The 21,705-nt window shown below is 38.4% G+C and overlaps 1 protein-coding gene across 4 annotated transcripts in view; it reads right to left on the bottom strand.

Annotated features, from left to right (window-relative positions):
* Positions 1-615: 615 nt before the first annotated feature.
* The window catches only part of CNPY1 (canopy FGF signaling regulator 1), a 161,345-nt gene continuing 140,255 nt past the window's right edge, over positions 616-21,705 (bottom strand). For all 4 annotated transcript variants that reach the window (XM_068235878.1, XM_068235880.1, XM_068235877.1 and 1 more), the window contains exons 4-6: positions 5,561-5,767; positions 4,844-4,940; positions 616-923 (exon numbers count right to left, since the gene is read on the bottom strand). In XM_068235878.1, the coding sequence (XP_068091979.1) occupies positions 889-923; positions 4,844-4,940; positions 5,561-5,767 (339 nt within the window). In that variant the 3' untranslated portion in view covers positions 616-888. The remainder of the gene's footprint in view (positions 924-4,843; positions 4,941-5,560; positions 5,768-21,705) is intronic.

Below are 21,705 nucleotides of genomic sequence, written 5' to 3'. Positions count from 1 at the left end.
GGAATATATATTCTGGAGATAATGCACTAGGATATAAAATAAGCAGGATATATTTTCATTCCATGGGCTCTTACGAAGGTGGCGTGAAGATGTGCACCAAGGTCAAGCAAGGTTACCGATACAAATATACATGTGTACTTGCTTTGATATTGACTCTAGAAATAACAATATATAAGATGTATAAAATTGATATCCAACTGACATGACAACCAAAAAATGTTGTAACAGAGCAAATTAATTTGTATAAATATACAATGTATGAAAAATTCTGATATAGTAAACTTCTTATATAGTATACTACTTTTCCAGTCCCTTGGAGAGCTTGTATGTGTGTGTATAATATATATATATATATATATATATATATATATATATATATATATATATATATATATATATATTTATTTATTTTCACATCTAACTTTAACAAAAGAGAAAACAAAAAACACACACACACACCTCTGCAGTGTTGCATTGCTATATTTGCATCGGGCACACCCAAGCCTGCCTGATGAAGCATTGGATCAATGAGAAGTCCAACGGCACCATTATTTAACCGTCCAAGATATATAATTGTTATAATGTACTATGTAAACACTGAAACATCATACGGGGTTAATTCAAATAAACTTTATTATTCTATATGTATTAAAAGTGGTTAATGCTAAGTCCAAGTGTATTAAAAATGAGAGGCTTTTACAGTTGTAGAAAAATAATTACCCATTATTACAAAGACAGCTTTTGCACTAGTCCATTTTTTTTTACATTTTTATCAATCCTTGGTGGGCATCCTATGATGAAAGATGGCCAGCCATTGTTGGAAAGAGATAAAGTACTTTACGGAGATGCTCTGAAAAGTGATCTTCATTAAATACATTTTTGGTTCTTCTATAATTCACTGTGAGGAATATCTTTACAAAAACCTAAAAAAAGACAGAAAAAAGGTTGTTCAGATTAAGAGAAAAATAGCAACCTGTGTTTTTATGTCAGTACAGCTATAGAGAACATATTCAGTGTGCCTCCACAATACTTTTGAGAGTATATTGAAGAAGATAACCATTTTGATAAGGTAATAAGGGATCAAAGAACATCATGTGAACTGCAATATTTCAGGTCAAGTGCAATTGCTAAGTGAAAGTTCTCCTGCTTTATAATGAATAACGATGACAGAAAAAGCAGTATTATAAATATTAAAATAAAATGGACTCAAAAAATGGCATATAATTTCTTTCCAAGAGACGTATGATCTTTTAGAGAGGCACCATTAAACCAGTTCTTCCTAGTTAAAAGCTTTTATTTTAAAATGTGGCATGGAATAACTAATGGATCTCAGTGCACTGCTTGCTGCTACATATATTTGGATTAGATTAGAACAATATCCAAAAATACTGTTACCCTACACCAGCCTTTCTCAACCTTTTTACCCTGGAGGAACCCTGTAAATAACTTTTGGATCTCAAGGAACCCCTGCAAACAATTTTTTGGTCTCGAGGAACCCCTACATTTATTTTTCAGGAGGCATGGTCTTTAAATAGGTTAGGCTGCTAATTTCGCTATCTCCTATTACACTGCCACTCATTATACTGTCTCCTGACCCTCCAATTTAGTGCTTCTTGTTACAGTACCACCTATTATAGTGTGCTCTATTATACTTCCCCCACGATGGGGTAAAATGCCAAGGAACCCCTGCAGAGTCCTCAAGGAACCCTGGGGTTCCAGGGAACCCTGGTTGAGAAAGCCTGCCCTACACATTCTCATATTGAATTATATTGACTGTATGGTTAGCTCATGAATCATTATGGATTCTTATTTTTCTGTACTTTTCTGTTCACATCAGTTACTTGTACTATTCCTCATTTTGTATTCACACTGTAAGACCACACCCACTCCTAGAATGAATGGACCTGTAATAATAGAAAAGTAAAACTTAACCATCAATTCTATTATGCAGCATGGTGAAACCATGAACAACACCTTTATCACAAAGTCAGCCTACCAATAAAATATAGCATTTGAGACCCAATTGTCACACTTCTGTAATAATAATGTTAGACCAGATATAACAAAAATGAATACCTGATAAGCAGTATTCGACTAACCCTGGTATCATTATTTTTTACCGTCTGCATTATTACTTTAAATGATCGGTATAATGTTACCTTGCAGAAAATGTTAAACTATACTCATTATATGCAATATATTATAGGCCTTGAAAATGTTAAAGATGCCATCAAGGACCATTTGAAGGTCTGATGGAGGCTGAAGTGTAAAAAACAGAGGAGAAACACTGTTGGCAAGGGTTGTTGAACTTTCATCATACAGTTCCATGGCTCTCATAGTAATGAGAATTATAACTGCTATTATCTGCTATCTACAAAACATGAATATATTACATATAAATAATAAGAAGCATAGATTATAAACTTGAGATAAACAATGACAGTGATATGATGGATGCAGAAGAAGAAGGCCCTGCCTAAAAAATCTTAGACATAGAGTGGTTTAAGGAAACAAAGGTTGACCACTGATATTCTCTCCATGCCATAAACAAATAATTGTATGCTAATCAATAACTAAACATACTGGTTTTTGAAAATGGTTTTATCGTTTCCAAAACTTCATGTAATAAATTAAAGAGCTGAAGAACATACAATATTTAATTTCAGTATGTTTGACGTACAGTTCAACTAGTGTAGCATAAGACCCGCTTTGGATCATAGACCTTCTAGGACTAATAGTTGTATGTTATCCAGGGCATTTCAAGCAAATTCTACAATTCACCAATCAGCGTAATGTACAAAGAGGACTACAGTAGTGCTGAATCATTAAGTTGGATAAAGGAAAAAGAACCAGTACATCATATACATAAACAACATTACACACCCAAAAACAAAAAAAAAGTTATTTTTATGTTCACTGCACTCTACCCTTCCTATGGTTATTTTTATTAAAATGTAAAAACATTTAAACTATGGAAAAGAGTCATACATTTTATTACAGACATGACTGCTATATTATTATTATTTTTCTTTTTAAGGGGAGCCATTGTACCATTTTGAATGATGAAAAAGACTGTTATAAAAAAAGTGATTTCTGAGCAACGCTTTCAAGTAGTTTTATTAGTAGAAGTCATGTAATCCATATGAACAAAAACACTTCTATACATGCTTATTCAGTGGATATTGTACATATTAAATAAAGTATCTGCATGCAAAGAGTGCATTTTTCATACATGTAATCTACATGCTTCATTAAAAGTTAGTGTATACTTGATCATGGTTTTGTATGTTTTACTTTTCCCTCATAAACTACTAATTCCATAGGCCTATGGATGTATTTTAGCTTATATAAGAAAAAATAAAACAACTATATTTGGAAATATCTGTATACATTTTGATAATAATTTAAAACCTAAAAGCCGTGAACATGGTAAAAAATAATATTAAAACATTCGTTTTTCTTAAATTTTAAAAAAGAAAAACCGAACAAAATGACCCCCAACAAACTTGGAAATGAATACATACTAACATATCATTTTCTATGGAGATGCAAAACAGAAAACAAGACACATGTTAAGAAACATTAAAATACCATTGTGCAACTCAAGCTTAGGCTTGTTGGCCTACGTTGGGCAAACATACAGTGTATTCCCTGGAGATTAAATTGGTAAGTCTTAATGGATGAAAATTAAAAAACAATGTTATAGACACCTGAAAATTAAACGATAGTAGTAAACCGTAATATCTTGCTTGTAGAAAACCATATAGGAGGCTAGCAGCTATCGATTAAAACTTATCGGTCTTTTTCAAACTCACAAATATGCTTTGTACTTCCATAACGTTAGGTGTGGAAAAGAAAACATTTGAAAGACTGCTAGTTTACCTGCATGGGTCCATAGATACAACACTGTATAGAAAAATGTCAAAACTGCTATCAACTTCATTTACAACTTGGGCAGCTTGAGAAGAGATCTATAAGCACATACTGTTAGGATTAAATATTTATTTAAAACCTCAGGGTTTTTTCTTTTACATACCAAGATCTCAAGCTTTCATTTTAAGATGTCATTGGTTCTAAAATCAATATTTTATCTTGGATACATAATGCATTTTCCCCCCTAAAACAAGCTGGCTCTATGTGGTGAAGCAAACTACACTGCCTGACTACTGAACAATGTAAAAGTGTGCTTGTTATTTATTACAAAAAAAGACCAAATCGTCAAGAGTGCAATACGTTCTGTTATTTTTCTGGTTATTAATATTTTAAGCCATGCCACTTATTTAAAATGGCAATCGCCCTGTGTGGAAGGACGAAGGCTTTCAATGGATGGCATATATTTAAAAGTAAAGAAAAAAATGTAAAGGGCAAGGGTGCAAATTTTTGTCTCGACATCCAAATCTATTAAAACACAGCTGTGGTTTAAGCAAGAAAATAAAGCATTTAAATTTCTAACGGTTTTTAAGCAAATGTCTATAGTTTACTTAAAACTGGAATCAAGGAATTATCAGTGCTTGTAATAAAAAAAACACACAATTATAAAGGATGAGGCCTAGAACATGAAAGGACTGACAGTATTGGTTGAAAAAAGTACCACTTAATGACAATAGATTGTAATATACCAGACAGAAAAAGAAATACACGCATGTTAGAATTGTTAAAACCAAGCTATAAGAACACAATGTTACAATAATAGACAAGTAATAGAATTGCAAAGATTTCAAAGAAGGGGTGGGATTTCATTCTGCTATGACACATTGAAGGCCCAACCTCTAGATCTAACAGACCTAATGTAATATTGAAAAAAAAAAACTAGCAGCAGTATAGGCAATATCATAAACAGTACCTGCTATCTCAGTGCACAGCTTGTAAGCAAAATTGGAAGCCCCCTGGGTAACAAGTGAAAATATTTCTTCTTCATTCTCCTCTACCACGCGTTCACACTGCAAGAAATAAGATGCAATGAATAAGCCACATAAGATAGCACCAACCCATACATTATGTTAATCAGATATAAGTTTTCTTTACAATACATATTTTATATAATATCCTTCGATACCAAAATAATAAACACATAGGAATTAGTTTAAAAAAATAAATAACAAGAAAAAATAGCATTAAAGACAACCAAGATACCAGGCCTTTCAATTAATATTCAGAAAATGATCAGCTCTGCAAAGTTGCATTATTTTATAAACTATAAAGTAGCTGACTCTTTATGCATTACTAACAAGCTCTTTTAAACAACAAAAGAACTCTATGCTGTTTTGTTATAAAACAATTGCATAGGCAAAAAAATAATAATATACGTTTAAAGTAACATTAATAAAAATGAATTAAAAAAGTTAGGTACATTTATTTCAATGAAAATAATAGAAGTAACAATAACAGTAAATAAAAGTTAGAGAATAAGAAATAAATTACTACCAGTAAGTAGTTAAAAGTGCCAACTCTACTGTGTTAAAAACTCATATATATGCATTACTGATCAACTTTAAAAATGATTGATAACATAGTTTATGGACTATACATTAAAAGTAAAAGGCAATAGGCAACCACTTACTGCATACTTTAATGGACTGCCATCTCCAGGATTGAACTGGAAATTGTTGAAGTTTAGTGAAGGAAACCCTTCATTATCCCGTGGTGCAAACCTTTTGAATGACTTTTCCTTGGTGTCAGGATCAGAATAGAGGCTATAGTCTTCCATTTTTTCACATATTCCATCCAAAACTTCTGTTAAATATACTTCAGATTTCACCAAGGGGACCTGAAAAGAGGAATAAAAAAGATCATTTAGAATTTAATTATAAAGTAAACTGATATCAATGAACTGAAAAACAACAAAGAATATTATCAGCACAAAATTATTATATTTAGCATTATAATGACATAGTTTCCATATTTCTTGCGTGATTAAGAGTTGTAGAAAGCCCTTTTTGCTCAGCATAGTTGTTGTACGGCATCTCCAATGCAGCTGTTAGAATACTTCCCAGGGGCTTTGTGTCGAGAATAATAGCTTACAAAATGTAACTTCTCCCAGGTTCTACTGTTTCAGCTTTATTTCATAACAGCTGTTCCACGTCTTTGCCTCATTTTCTTGTCTCCTGAATTAAGCAAGAATTCAAGACGCTTTTACACACTACCTACATACTTAGTGAGTGCCTGAACAGCAAATACTCAAAGGGTCAAAGAGCACCCAGTACTCTTGGTAACCAGGACAAAAAAAGTCCACTCCCCAGTCTAGACAGGTCAAGGTGCAAGATGGTCCTATCTATGTTGCATCTTCCGGATTGGGGGTGTGAAGTGAAGCCAAGTGCACAGTAAACAATACTGATGCATCTTTGGGCCTTTCTGAGGCTTTCTCTCCACCCTCTGCTGATCAAAGTAGGAAGTTTTCATGACAACCACAGTCAAAGGGGTTGAATCACAAATGAACTAGATTTCTGCAATGTTGATATATCCAGTCTCTATTGTCTCCTTTCAGACACAGTATGAACCCTTCCGGTCTCAATGACTACATTATAGAGGTACTTTCACATGTGTGCTTCATTTACACAAAGGGCTTCCTTGCTTCACCACCATCTGGACACAAATCAAATAAATACAGGCTGGAGAATTAAAATTTGAGGCTAGCTTTTATTGTTTCATTCATGCTCCATTTAAAATTCAGCCTTCTGGATGTGACATTTGTTTCTGAGCAAAGAAAAAATAAGACAAAGGAAAACTATATTGTTTTGCAAGGCACATTCGCTCAAACTCAAATTTTTATTTGGACGGAAGAGAATAAATAATAATAATAAAAAAAACTGTAGTTTTCCCACAGAGGTGACAAATTAAACTTCTCGGCTGCAGTGACATTTTTGGAAGGCCTTGCCAAAACTGTAAAATATATTTGCGCTGAAGCAAATTTTTGTGGCGTGACAAGACATCTATTAAACTTTCAGCAATTTTAGTGAATGCAAGAGTTCATGGTTCACTTGTTTTTTTCCTTTTGCTTTATAAGCTTTTATAACACATGTTAAGGGTTGATCTCTTGAAACTTGGCAAGAACAAGACCAATGCACAATGCAAAGACTCAGCCACATGGGAAACGAATAGTGCTGCAAAACTGTGTATAAAAAATATGTGTGTGTGTGTATAAATATATATATATATATATACATATATACATATATATATATATATATATATATATATATATATATATATATATATATATATATATATATATATATATATATATATATATATATATAGTAACAATTTGAAATGAGTCAATATCCCTATACAAGCTGCATGGTGTTTGTCTCCCTTATTATGCATAGCATTTTAATACCAAAATGCAATCGTTCGACAGCTGACAAAACTTAAATCTAATGAAAAGCATATGCAGACGGGGCCTGTCTGAGCTCTGCTGGCACCCACTGCAGAGGCTAAAACTGGCACCACCCACAGTTGCATCAGTCATCAGAGAATGCAGCATTGTTACTGTGAGTGACAGCAACAGTCTACAAACCTTTGCTTCCAAACTCATATCACACCATACAAATTAAATAACATTGCCCATTGCATGTTAGGTCACGCAGCCCAAGGCCGACCACACAAACAGAACGACTTAGGTGAGTTTTACCAAAAATCAAAACCATATTCCTTTAGATCTACATGTTAAAATATCCTGCCTAAAGTAAATCTGATGAACTCATGCTAATGTTTTTAAATAATAATGTCTTGGAGTCTAATTTGTGGTTCCATGTGTGTGGGGGGGCTGTCATATTTGTTCAGATGAAGACTCTTCTTAAGGAATGTTCTGTATTGTTCTTCATTGGTGATAAGCAAAAAATTAATCTAACATGCAAATTGGCCTCTTCCATGGGTCAGTTTGGATTGGCAAACAAATACTTTTAGAAGCCGATTTTGGTAGCCAGCAGCTCTGTTTATAGTCCCAACTTCCTCTTCCACAGTAAAGTTACCGTAATTGTGAGATTTTTTTTTTTTGTTCATCACTAGGATGTCGGACTTCAGTCCTCAAGGGCTGAGGTCCTCACACATTTTTAGCACAGCTCAAATTAATTGATTGGACTGAATTAGGATAGGGTGCTTCATCAAGTAGGACACATTTCTCTCAGTCCATCCTAAAAACGGGCATGGCCATGGCCCTCAAGGACCAAAGTCCAACACCTGTGTACACAGTCTACCTGACTGCAAAGCCAGAGACACTGGGGCTGAGATATAAAGAGAGGTACAAAGAATCCTAAAGTTAACATGGAGTAGAACAACCAATAAGAATTCTAATGGTACAAACCCTAACATTGTGTAATTGGAGATTGTATGATATTTTTCTTAAATGACAAGTCACATAGGAGTTGCTCAGCAATCCCATTTGTTTTAGTGATGACAAGATAGCAGAACTTTTTATGCTATCTACTGTACATTCAACAGTTTCCTCAAGATTCTAAAAGTAGTCATAAGGCAACTTAACTTTTAATTTACCTACAAAACGCTCTCCAATCTGGCTACTCCATATATCAATACAATTGCTTTCCCTTCCCTCACATAGGTTTTCTTGTCTTCTGTCCTTCTCTGGACACTACTACCTAATTCTATTTGACACTTCATTTTAAAAAGAAAGATGTTTTGAATCAGGATGATACCATTTATTGGCTAACTATTAGCCAACAAACGGTATCATCCACATTCAAAACTTATTGCATTTACTGATGGCTGACACGGTACAACACTCTATTGTTAATTTTTAAAAACAGACTAAAAACTTTCTTTAGACCTGCTTATAACCTGACCTAGTCCACTGTATTCACATCATTGTTTTCTCCAAAGACCGGTTTCACATTAGAAACCAGAGTCTTGTTTGCGGTGCGATCACATACGTCAAAAATGCAATGCCTTCTGGATGTGAGCCAAGCAAGAAGTGAGACTCTCTTGCACTTGCTTCCTGTGGGCGAAAAACGAGTTTCCCGGAATTGTATTAAAAAAATATGCTTGCTCGCATACGCAATAAGAACCAGTTTAAAATATCTGCGGCGCCATTGACTTACTGCATGTTAGGCGCCATACGTCGCTGCGGGTGTTCACCCACGATGCGCAGTAGGTTTCACATCAAATGCAACACTTACGGCGCATAGCACTTAGGCAGGTATGATAGGTTCCATAGGTTTTCATTGCTTTAGTGTCACCCTGCAGTTAAATACGGTAATGGAATGCAATGAAAATGTCTAATTGAGAAGGGGGCCTAACCCATCCAGTAAGTCTACCAGAATGCAAATGTAGGCAGTTTGATTGGCCCTTTTGCAAGCTGCATACATTTCTAGAAAATGTAAAAGATTGTCCATCTTTTGACATCATTCCAACATGGCAGCGCCCAGCAACAGCGCTTGGTGCTACATACAATTAAAAGAATACATGAGATAACTTTAGTTAAGGAGCAAATAATGTGACCCATAGCATTTTTTTCCCTTAAGTTTTTTTTTTAATATGTTGGTTCTAAGGAATTATTGTTTGATTTAAAGTGTATCTTCAGACATGTCAGGAGAAATAACCTGCAGGGAAATAACCATGGTCACGGTCATAACATGGTCATCTCCCCAGGAAGCTACAGTATTATGGTCCTTGTCTTGTTTACACTGTTGTTGTACTGTGTTCAGGAAGTACACCAGTCCTTCCATAGCTGTCTGTGTCCCCACTCCCTGCCACAAGAAAGGTAAGTGGCTAGCTGCCCTGTGACTCAAAGCCATTACTCCTATATTACCATGCCATCAAATTCACAGAAAGAACTTCAAAGAAGGGGACAAAATAGTCATTGTGGAAATTTTTTTAAGGGGTTTTCAGTGATGTCACAGCAGTCATGTTTTAATTGTAATGGAATTCAATACTCCCTTGCTAAAAATTTCACTAAGATTCTTCAAAGCTGGAAATTAAAAGTTATACTGAAAATATGACCTAGATTTAGTAAAAAATGTTTTTATTAGGAGCACAAATACAAATCCATTAAATCAGTTACTTTTTGGAACCCGGGCTACAGTGTAATATGAAGCAAGGTATGAACACTTAACAGATGATTAAAAAAATGGGTCTAGGTTTGTAAGATTGTGCAACAATTAATATGCCAATCTATCTCAATACAACCCAAACCCACAAGCCCTGATCCACCCTCCCAACCCACAAAAATACTCACCACTCCTAAGATAGCGAACTCTGTCCTTTACCCCATAAACCACCTTGTGCCATTCACATCCAACCTGAATCACGATTGGAACCCAGAGTATTCAGGTCAGTTTCTAAGATCAAATTCAGAAGTCCACAATAAAAATAACACACTTCAATTCAATTGCTTCTGTGTCCAGATGTCACCAGCTTAAATACAATTCTATTGCTTCTTTATGTAGTATACTGTATGCGCTCATAAACAGGGATGATAGAAAGCTATAGTCTAAAGCTAGGGGGAAAAAAAGGAGTCGAACTTACTTAGGGCTTCTAATGGTCCCCCGCAGATCAGTCACCGATGTTCTGGTCCCCGCCGCTGGTCTGCCCATGGCCAGATCACGGCCAGATGGGTCGGGGATCTCCGCCGTCGAACGGTTGTTTCCCGATCCACCTGACCAAATCTGCAAGTGTCCTTTGCCCCATCATTAATGAACAATTGTGTAAATAATCATTTACATGATAACAGCAAAACCCACAAAAGTAGATGATCTTCCATGATTTAATCCAACATGGCAGTCATTCAAAAACGTATGATCGCCTTGGGTGGCGTGTGTCGTGAAACATTATTTGACAAATTTTCGTTAAAGGATTTTGCGCAATATCGTTCATTGCAAAAAATCATTAGGAAAAATCGGGTTGTGGGTATGGACCATTAGCTGCTTTGATTGCCGTGAAGGTCATTGGAGTGACTTGTTATGCAGTGGACAGATCCACCAATACAGCTTTGTATGTGAGGCACTAAGCAACTTAGCATCTTAAAGGACTACTGTAGGGGGCTAGGGGCAAAAAAAGAGTTAAACTTACCTGGGGCTTGTAATGGTCCCCCACAGACGTCCTGTGCCCGCGCAGCCAGTCACCGATGCTCTGGTCCCTGCCACCGGTTCACTTCCAGAATTTGCGACTTTAAAGTCGCAAACCCACTGTGCGGTCGCGTCCTTTCCACTGCTGACTTCACCGGTCTGCACAGTATGCTCCCAGTGACATCAGCGGGAGTGAGGACGTGGCAGTACAGGCGCAGTGGTTTTCCGACTTTAAAGTTGCAAATTCCGGTAGTGAACCGGCGACAGGGATCGGAGCATCGGTGACTGGCTGCACAGGCACAGGATGTCTGCGGGGGACCATTAGAAGCCCCAGGTAAGTTCAACTCCTTTTCCCCTAGCACCCTACAGTACTCCTTTAAGCCAAACACAAGTTAATAGCACACTGCCATCAGCCAGCACTCACCAACTCTGTTAGCATACAAGAGTCCACATGATGACTTATGTTTTTCAATGACCTCCTAATTATTCAGATGAAATTTATTGTAGTCCAAGTCAGTATGATAGTTATTATTAAAGTTCTACCAAATTCTCTTAGTTGGAGCAAACCAAATACTGGTGCTGGAGTGGAGAAGGTTTTGTGGGTCTAATTGTATAAGACAATAGCAGGATCTGCATTGTGTATGAGACCTGGCACTTTATTTATCAACAAGGGTCTACTGCTGACTTCTAAAATTCAGGAAAGGGGAAAATTTCAATAATGAAATGTAATTAAAGAGGAACTTTACTGAATGTAGCCCCATTAATTAAATTGCTAATTTTAACAATATTACTTTATACATTTGGTCAATATTTGCCCATTGTAAAATCTTTCATCTCGCGATTTACATTCTTAAAGGACCACTGTCGCGAAAATCTTAAAATGTAAAATATATGTAAACATATATAGATAAGAAGTACATTTCTTCCAGAGTAAAATGAACCATAAATTACTTATACTTCTCCTATGTTTCTGTCACTTACAGCAAGTAGTAGAAATCTGACAGAACCGACAGGTTTTGGACTATCCCATCTCCTCATGGGGGATTCTCAGGGTTTTCTTTATTTTCAAAAGCACTTAGTGAATGGCTGTTGCTTCATCCAACTGCCAAAAAAGTGTGCAGCGAGCAGGGAGGCAGGCCAGCATCTTTTTCAAGGAATGTCTTTATAAAGCGTAAAGGCCATGCTGAGATTCCCCCATGAAGAGATGGACTAGCCCAAAACCTGTCGGTAATGTCAGATTTCTGCTATCTACTGTAAGTGACAGCAACATAGGAGAAAAGTAACTTATGGCTCATTTTACTCTGGAAGAAACATGCTTCTTATTTGTATGTTTACATGTATTTAAAATGTTAAGATTTTCGCAGCCCTTGAAACTTATCTCAGGTGGTGACATGAAGACCTCTGGTAAGTACATCACCACGGAATGTTTGTTTACTGTTTGCTGCAAAGTCAAGAGAAAAAATACCTTGGCCCTTATGCACTTAACTTTTCTCCCAGGAGATAATTATTCATATTCTCTAAATAATAACATTTCAGCACTTAGCAATGGAAAAAGTACTAAAAGGTAATTAAAAAGGCAAAATCAAACTTATTTTGAGCATTGCAGGTGGTTTTAAAGGTATTCTATTAAAAAGGTGTGAAAATACCTCTTTGGAGAAAAAATAATAGCATATGGGCCCATGCAGGGGTGATACAATAGACGCTGCAAGGGATGCAGCCACAGGGGGGGGGGGGGGGGGGGGGCAGAAGCTGCAAGGGGCCCAGTGGGGGGAGAAGTTTCCTTTCCCTGTCCTGAGGGACTGACAACTAAGGGCACGGAGAGAAGAAAAACGTTCTGCTCTCTGCACAATTGTTCTAATAACTGCATCTGCTCAGCCACTGATAAGGAATAATTTATTTCTTTAAGTATTTATATAGTGCCGACATATTACGCAGCGATGTACAAAGTATATTGTCTTGTCACTAACTGACCCTCAGAGGGGCTCACAATATAGTCCCTACCATAGTCATATGTCTATATATGTATCGTGTAGTGCATGTATCATAGTCTAGGACCAATTTAGGGGGGAGCCAATTAACTTATCAATGTTTTGGGGATGTGGGAGGAAACCAGAGTGCCCGGAGAAAACCCACATAGACACAGGGAGAACATACAAACTCCTTGCAGATGTTGACCTGGCTGGGATGCGAACCAGGGACCCAGTGCTGCAAGGTGAAATCACTACAGAGAAGGATTTGTAGACGGTCCCTATTAAGTGTGCAGCAGGGTCTTGTGTAGGACGCCCAGCCCCCAACCTCTCTACCCCTTCCCAAGTGCTCTGTATTGTAGTGCTGCTGGAGAAGGCTGCAGAGCCAGTTCTGCACCATCAGAGGTGGACAGAGTAAGTGTAATAAGCTGAGGCTGGGAGCACAGTCATCTGTCAGTTTTATGTAAGCATTTTCTGCACACCGTGTGTGTCTGTATGTGTGAAAACATGCATGTTTTATCATAGAAGCTAATGTAATTGATATAGAAAATGTGAGCAGAGCTTCAATGCTGACTGTTTTTATCTGCAAAACACATTTACAAACCCATTCAAGTGTGCTCTAGCCTATTGAATGACATAAGTTCTAAGGCTACCGCTGCAGAAATCGAGGGGGAGGGGAGGGGGGCATTCAAAGTTTTGCAAGGTGGCCCAGTGATTTCTAGTTACGCCCCTGGTCCCATATCTCCCAGAATACTCTGGGAGGAAAATTCTGCAGACCAAACAGTTCAGACGAAACATCGCTTTCAAAGGAGAGGATATCCTGAATAACTTACCATACAATATCCCTAAGGCTAGGTGCACAGTAGGACGTTGTGTTGTGAAGTTGCAACGTAGAATTAGAATGCAACAAAAAAGTGGTAAAGCAGATTAACGCTGCGTTAATGTCGCATAAAATAGGTACAGTGAAGCATACAGTCAATGAAAAGAATGCTTTCCTGTACCTGGTAACGTGTGCGTTTAGAGGTGACACACTGCAGCAGTGCGTTACCATACCGCTACATGTTACAATGCAACAGTAAATCCGCATTGTGAACATCACATACACTTTTCATTGCAATGCGGGAAGCTGCGTTATAAGACTATATAATGCAGCACCGCAACGTCCCACTGTGATCCTAGCCTAAGGCGTCGCTTTAAATAATTGTTCAGGGCCACATTTAAGAAATTTGTACTCAGTATAACTGCAAAGGTACAGATATCATTAAAAATGAACTCCAGTCAGGAAGAAGAAAGCTACCTCAAGTAAATTCTGACTTATGAATGATGAAATAATTAGGATCACCTAAAAATGCTCAATGGTAAAAAAAAAGATCCTGAAAGCATTGGAAACGGGCCTCTATCTATCTATTTATGGCTTCACTCTCAGTTCAAAGACAGTCCCAGACACAGTCCTGTCCGAGCCCACAGCCTATTACAGCACTGACACTTTATATGACATTATACTTTATATTGCTCAGCTTGTTGTTGTCCTATTTCTTTGTTTGTAGGGGTGTTTGAGCCAGTGTATTTATTATATTATATGTAATTAATACAAGAAAGGTTTGGATCAGCACCCATTAAAGGAGAAACGTGTGTGCCCAGGCTTACAGCATTCCACACCACTGGAGCGGTTAGTTCAGAGAATCCACTTGAAGCAGGCACCACCTATATAAATAGTCATCTCTTTATTGATTACATCAATTAAAAGCAGCGTTACAACGACAGACCGCTGTTTCGAGCCACCATGCTCTTTATCAAGTTGTCAAAGCTGCAATACATATATCAACCTATCGCCACTCATTATATACCATACATCAACCTATCAGTGGTCAGCGTTTGAATTATCCAATGGTAGCACATCCACAGAATGGAGGACCTTTTGGGAAACTGTGTCAAGCACACCTAATCCCACCCCTCAGCCAAACACCCCTCCCACCGTATATGAAAAGTGGAAATAAACATACTCAAAATCTCACCTGACTTCTAAAAATAGTTGCCACCTCATCACCGTAGAAACCGCTGTGCACAGGAGAAACCTCATCTCTAACACCACGGCGGAAAAAGCAGCAAACTCCTTCGCTGCCGCCAGCCAATCAGCAGTCCCCGCTGTCCACCAATCACAGCCTCCGCATAGATCAACAGCGACCAATCGGCGCCCGTCTCTATAGCCATATGTAAACAGCCCGGACGTCACTGCGCCCTCACGTCATGGCCAATGAGCAGCACGTACACCGCCAACCAATCACTAACACATTGTGTCAGCGCGGCGGCCAATCATGCTCTATATGGAAACCACACCCCTCAAATGCCAAGTACGGCATAACAGAGGGTTAGGTGATGCGAACGCCGCAATACTAAGGGAGGGATCACAGAATCCCTCCCCCATTCGAGACGTAACTCAATAGCGCGGTTACCATAGTTACCATACACAACAAGGTCTCCCTCTAGACCAGCGGTCACCGCGGGACACAAAGTAATAACCTCAGCAGTTACACTAGTGATGACAAAATATTGGCAACCATACCACTATTATATAATCTATACCACCAATAAGGAGAATCAAACGCTTCACACTGACTAAAATACAATATAAAACATAATTAAAATATACTCAAAAAAGAGACAAGCATGCCACCTAGACATTAGCATCTTTTCAAATGCAAAAGGACAGATCATAATCAAGATTAAGGCCCCCATTACCCAAGACACCCAGTTTTCTGATCCAAAATGCTTCACGTCTAGATAATTCTTTATCACGATCACATCCACCACTCCATCCAATGGGAACCCCATCAATAACCTGGACCTTCAACTGTGAGACAAGGGCCTCAATTCACTAAACTTATCTCCTGTCTTTAATAACTCTTCTAGAGTTGTTACCATGGTGATAAGGCATGTAGTATTCAGGAAACATTTTACCTCAGGCAAGCCTAAAGTTAACTCTTCTGTCTTTAAATTAACTCTCCAATCCTTAAAATAACTCCAGAGTTAAAGACAGGCTGTTAATTAGCTGCATGTGAAAATAACTACAGAGGAGGTAAATTAACTACAGAGGAGGTAAATTAACTACAGAGGAGGTAAATTAACTACAGGAGAGGTAACTTAAGGAATGAAGAGGTAAGATAACTCTCTCACGTGTGGAGGTAAGTTTTCTCTTGCCTTATTATCTCTAACATGATCTTAGTGAATTGAGGCCATTGTGTCCAGCTTCGGCAAAATGTCTACCTACCATCTGAAAAGCTCTTTCAGATGTAATAGCAGCAAAGCATAACAAACAGCAATAAAAACGCCAACATTTGAAAAAGGCGCCTGTTGAAAATGGTGCAGGAAACTGGTAGTAGAGTATCGGCAAATTTACAGATATTGCAATACATTCAAATAGTAAAATATCATTCATATTTACCTCTATTTTACAATGACCTAATCTCTCCCTACTCTCACACAGACCATCCACTGGTGGTGCGTAATCTTAACAATCCCCCGGTGGTGCCTAAACTTAACCCCCCCAGCTGGGCAACTAAACCTAACCACGCCGGGGCCACTCGCTATTAAATTGTGGCTAAAAATTGTGGGCACTTTGCGCCCATTATCAGTAGCCACAAATCACCTAGCAGGCAGCCCCAGCTCCAGCCATTAGAGTGAGCACGTGTCTTTGCGCCATTTTCCACTGCTCAGTTACAAATTGACAAACAAAATGTAGCATCTTAGTTCTACAAAAATTCTCATATTAGGCCAATCCACCACAATGGTCAAGGTTCCATCCTTAGGATTGGTTCACTCATACCAGCATATTAGCACGCAAGCAGACAATTTACACATACAACTTGAAATTTAGATTGAGAGCATCTGGGCTTCTTAACCTTTAAATCAAGGGAACACACACATACATGCATCCAACCAACCAACTAGTCAATCAAGAATCTCCCTTACACCAATGCAATAATGAGCTGTAGCTGCATAAGGATAAGAGAGCTACATTTTGAAATCTGGCCAACACGGCTTGCTATAATAATTACATTGAGTTGCTATAATATTATTATTACACTGTGTTCATCTTTGTCACGAATAACCTATAGTGCCAGACATTTCTTGTCTCTTGGATACTTTGTAATGTGGGTAAAAATGACCTGCTGCAGTACACTCACAGTACACTCACAATTGTAAAGTGAAATAATGTAAAGTGTTGTTGAATGTGTAAATATTACATAAACACATTTGACTTAGATGTATGGGAGATGGTTTGACTAAAACACAAGCTACTTCTTAGGATCTTCCCTGCAACTAAATTCAAGGAGATATAAGGCTACTATCTTTGCATAGCAATCTACAGGAGGTGCAGTTACCAAAGTCAATTCTTGGTACCCATAAAAAGAATCAAAGCTTTCCATTAAAATCACCAGTTCAACCAAAAGATTGCTGGGCATATAGAATATTTAGGACATTACTTAAGTGACATTAAAGCGAACCCCCCCCCCCCCCCCCGTATGATATTATGAATTGTATGTGTAGTACGGAATGTGTAGACCATTAGTCACAAAGAAAAGAGTCTCATTTTTAATTTTCAGTTATATAGTTTATATAGTTTTTTTTTTTATAACATTGCATCATTCGCAGTTTAAAGAATACACTCTGTATTTTAAACTATGGAACAGAGCAGAGCTAATGACCATTTGAACTTCCCTGCAGTAAAATCTTATTTGATGTTGTCTTTCCTTGTTTCTTTGGTGCTTAAGTGCGTCAGAAAACAGCACTGTAGCTGATCAAACAGTTTGATTGAGAGCTCAGAGAAGCTATTTTGCATAGATAACAAGTGAAGTTTCTTAACTCTTCCTGTACCGGAAACAAAATGACTCCTATCTTTGCTACTAATGTTCTATTTCTTAGCTGTACTACACATACAAGCCATTATATCATAAGTATATTTTCACTTCAGATTCCGTTGAACTGAACTGCTTGGACCCATGGGTGATATTAGTACAGACTTTTCTGGGGTACAGTTTTATAGCAAAATATAATACACATAGATATAATGTAATATAATAGAATACATTTCAACAATTTAAGGCTCACTGCACACTGCATGCAATTCCGATTCTGATTTTTAATCGTTACTGCATGCTGCATTTTTTCCTTCGTTTTTCTGTTGATTGCATTCAGGGAAAATCGGAATTGCAAATCGGAATCGGAAACAGAATCGCAAAACGGATTTGCAGTGTGCAGGGAGCCTTAAAACTATAAAAAAAAAAAAAAGGATTTGTCTGTAATCTATGCTCTCCCCATTCCTGATCTATTTTCCTGCTGGAAGAACTTCCTTGTCTTCATACATTATCCTGCTTTTCCTGTTTATGTGGCGGGAGATGCCCATCTTTCCCATGATGCACGCAGAAAAGGGGAGGATGAGTGTGTGTCACAGCAGACACCTTTTGATGTCAGCTGTGTACAGGAAGATAGTGTTGAGCAGAAAATCTCTGAATATGCAAATCCCCAGTCAAAAGGAAAAATATGTGGCACCCCGAAAAATGAAAGATACAAAATGACAAAATGGAAAGCATAATACTTAATTATTTCAGAAAAATAAAAAAAGCTTACAACAATCTTAAAGGGATACTGACGCATTTCGATAAGGGCAGCAGCTCTTCCCTAGAGTAAAAAGACTCAATAATAGAAGAACAGAAGGTCAAAGAAAATGTATACAGATGAAGATAAAATACAAAGATAGAAGTATACAGTAGAAGATAACATCTTATCACAATATGAAGTATACAAGAAGAAAGAAAGATACAGATAAAGTAGAAAAGTACAGATAAAATAAAGATTGCTCTCTGCAGTGAAAATAATTTTACACACAGCGAATACTTGGGAATGCTTTCAAATATTCTTTTATGTAACTACGAGTAGTTACTGAAATTTTACTTTTGGGAGTATAATTCCACTTTAAGTCATGACGAAGCATTTTTGAAGGTTCAAAAATTAACCCTAAAATGTTATGCTAAATGTAAATTTGCAAGAACTACATTTGACAGATAGGGTTAGCTATAGACTTGAGAAAGCCGTGAATTATGCAGGTGATCATTGTAATTAGCACTTAAAGGAACTGACTAAAATATAAACTCTCAGCTATAAACTCTCAGCTAAGTGCTTGTGTGCAGGGAAAGTGGGAAGGACCAGGCAGTGTGCAGGGAGAAAGCAGCAACTGGAATGGGCTAACCTACCCAATCTGCACTCAGTCAAAACCCCACGGCTGTGGAGTCGGTAAAAAAATCCTCCGACTCCTCAGGTTAGGATTCCACCGACTCTGACGCCTCTAATTTGCATATTACAATCTTGTTGATTGAAAGTATGTAACATAAAATGCATCTCTTAACTGCCAACACTTAGGAATTTTAAAACACAACTGAACTGAGAGGGATATGGAGGCTGCCATATTTATTCCCTTTTAAACAATACCAGTTACCTTGCTATCTAGCTGATCTTCTGCCTCCAATACTTTTAGTCATAGACTTAGACCTCGTTTACATCATACGCGATTCTGTGCGCATTTGGAAGTGCGTATGACGTGGTAACATGCAAGAACAGCAGAAGGGTACAGACAGCCCTTCACATTAAATGCGCTGCACAGCAGTACAATGCACTATGATGCGCTTGTGTACTGCTGCATACATTCTGCGTTGCGTTCCAATCGCACAGCCATCTGCGCTGCATAGATGTGAACAAGGCCTAAAACTAGTCCTTGGTAAGAGTACTTGTAGAAGGTACAGACAAGAACAAAGAACATCTATCAGGCCCTAGGCAATGTAACTGTGGGTACATGTAAGAGTGATGTGGAGGTACTCTGCAGGGGAATGAGGAGATTCTTCCTGTATTACACATTCTTCATGTACAAACTGAACTAGGTTCATGGGTGACAGACACCTCTGTGTTCAATGTGCACAATATTCTCAGTGGATTCCCTGCAGCTCTGTGGGGAGAGCATATATAGAGTATAGTACTACTGTGTAACTTAAAGTAAACCTAAGACAGATTAAAGTTTTATACATACCTGGGGCTTCCTCCAGCCCCCTTCAGGCTAATCAGTTCCTCGCTGTCCTCCTCCGCCACCTGGATCTTCTGCTATGGGTCCAGGTACTTGAGCCAGTTGAGCGTAGTGCGCATGCACACACTCCGCCGCCAGGAAAGTGCTACACCTGCACAGCCCTATAGCACAGGTGTAGAATGCTCCTGGTTGTGAAAGTGGCGCGCAGCCGGACTGCGCTAACTAGCTGAATTACCAGGACTCATAGCAGAAGATCCAGGTGGTGGAGGAGGACAGCGAGGAACTGATTAGCCTGAAGGGGGCTGGAGGAAGCCCCAGGTATGTATAAAACGTTTATTTTTTTTTCATCCGTCTCAGGTCCTCTTTAGTCACCAAACCAAATTTTAACAACATATCAAATTATTTGATTTCATGAGCAAAAGGAGTGCATACATTTGCATAAACCAGCTTCAACGCAGAATTATTTCCATCTCACTGACCATCTCTATTAGTGACACAGCTACACATCAGGCTTTATTCTTACAGCATAGATGTTATTTAGTATATATAAAAAGATTCCTGTGTACACATCATATATACAGTCACAATCAGATATGTATATCTGTGTAACGATTGGTGTCAGCACACAGAGAGAATCTGATTATTGGTGATCTGCAGTATCACCAACAATACACATATATACCTGATTATTGATGATCTGCAGAATCACCAATAGTACAAGTACGACTAATCTCTGGACACCTGATAAAGTGTAAGTGTTTTGGTGCAACAGTAGGCTGTCTCCCGTGGGGCAAGAGACGCAGATAACAATGAGCATGGACCACCTGAGGCGCAGGTGGCCCTTGGCTGGGTGTGAACTATCTCCTAGGAAAGGGGATAGAGATAACCTGCGAGCCAGTGATTCCCTGCAATACTGGGAATCAGACTATACTGCAGCCAAAGGACTCCTAAGGGAGAGAGCCCCTGACTGGACTGCCGAGAGGCCTCTCTGAGGAACAGGAGGTCTCAGCAGCTACCTGACACTCGGCTAGGTAGTGTCACAGGTAGTACAGACAGACTGAACACTCAAGGTATGAGTGACAGCCAGAAGGGTCGGCCAGGCCAGGTCGGCAACACACGAGCAGATAAGGTACAGAGACAGAAGGCTGATTCGGTAACCAGGTACATGCAGGGTTTGGCAACAGGTAGGCAGATATGCAAAGGTACCGAATCATAAAGCAGGAGAGAGGTCTAGAGAGCAATTGGTCATAACAGATAAAGCAGAAGCCTAGTCTAGAGTGTGAGGTCCATGGTCTCAACACCCAGGAACTGGTCTAAAGTATAACACAGCAATGACACAGTATTCCTAAGCTTGGGTGTGAGGTCCTTGGTCACAACACCCTGGAACTGGTCTAAAGTATAACACAGCAATGACACAGTATTCCTAAGCTTGGGTGTGAGGTCCATGGTCACAACACCCTGGAACTGGTCTAAAGTATACACAGCAATGACACAGTATTCCTAAGCTTGGGTGTGAGGTCCTTGGTCACAACACCCTGGAACTGGTCTAAAGTATACACAGCAATGACACAGTATTCCTAAGCTTGGGTGTGAGGTCCTTGGTCACAACACCCTGGAACTGGTCTAAAGTAAACACAGTAATGACACA

The sequence above is a fragment of the Hyperolius riggenbachi genome, chromosome 5, assembly GCF_040937935.1.
Source record: "Hyperolius riggenbachi isolate aHypRig1 chromosome 5, aHypRig1.pri, whole genome shotgun sequence".
Taxonomy (NCBI): domain Eukaryota; kingdom Metazoa; phylum Chordata; class Amphibia; order Anura; family Hyperoliidae; genus Hyperolius; species Hyperolius riggenbachi.
The sequence above is the reverse complement of the archived record's forward strand: the minus strand, read 5'-3'. Positions and strand labels throughout refer to the sequence as shown.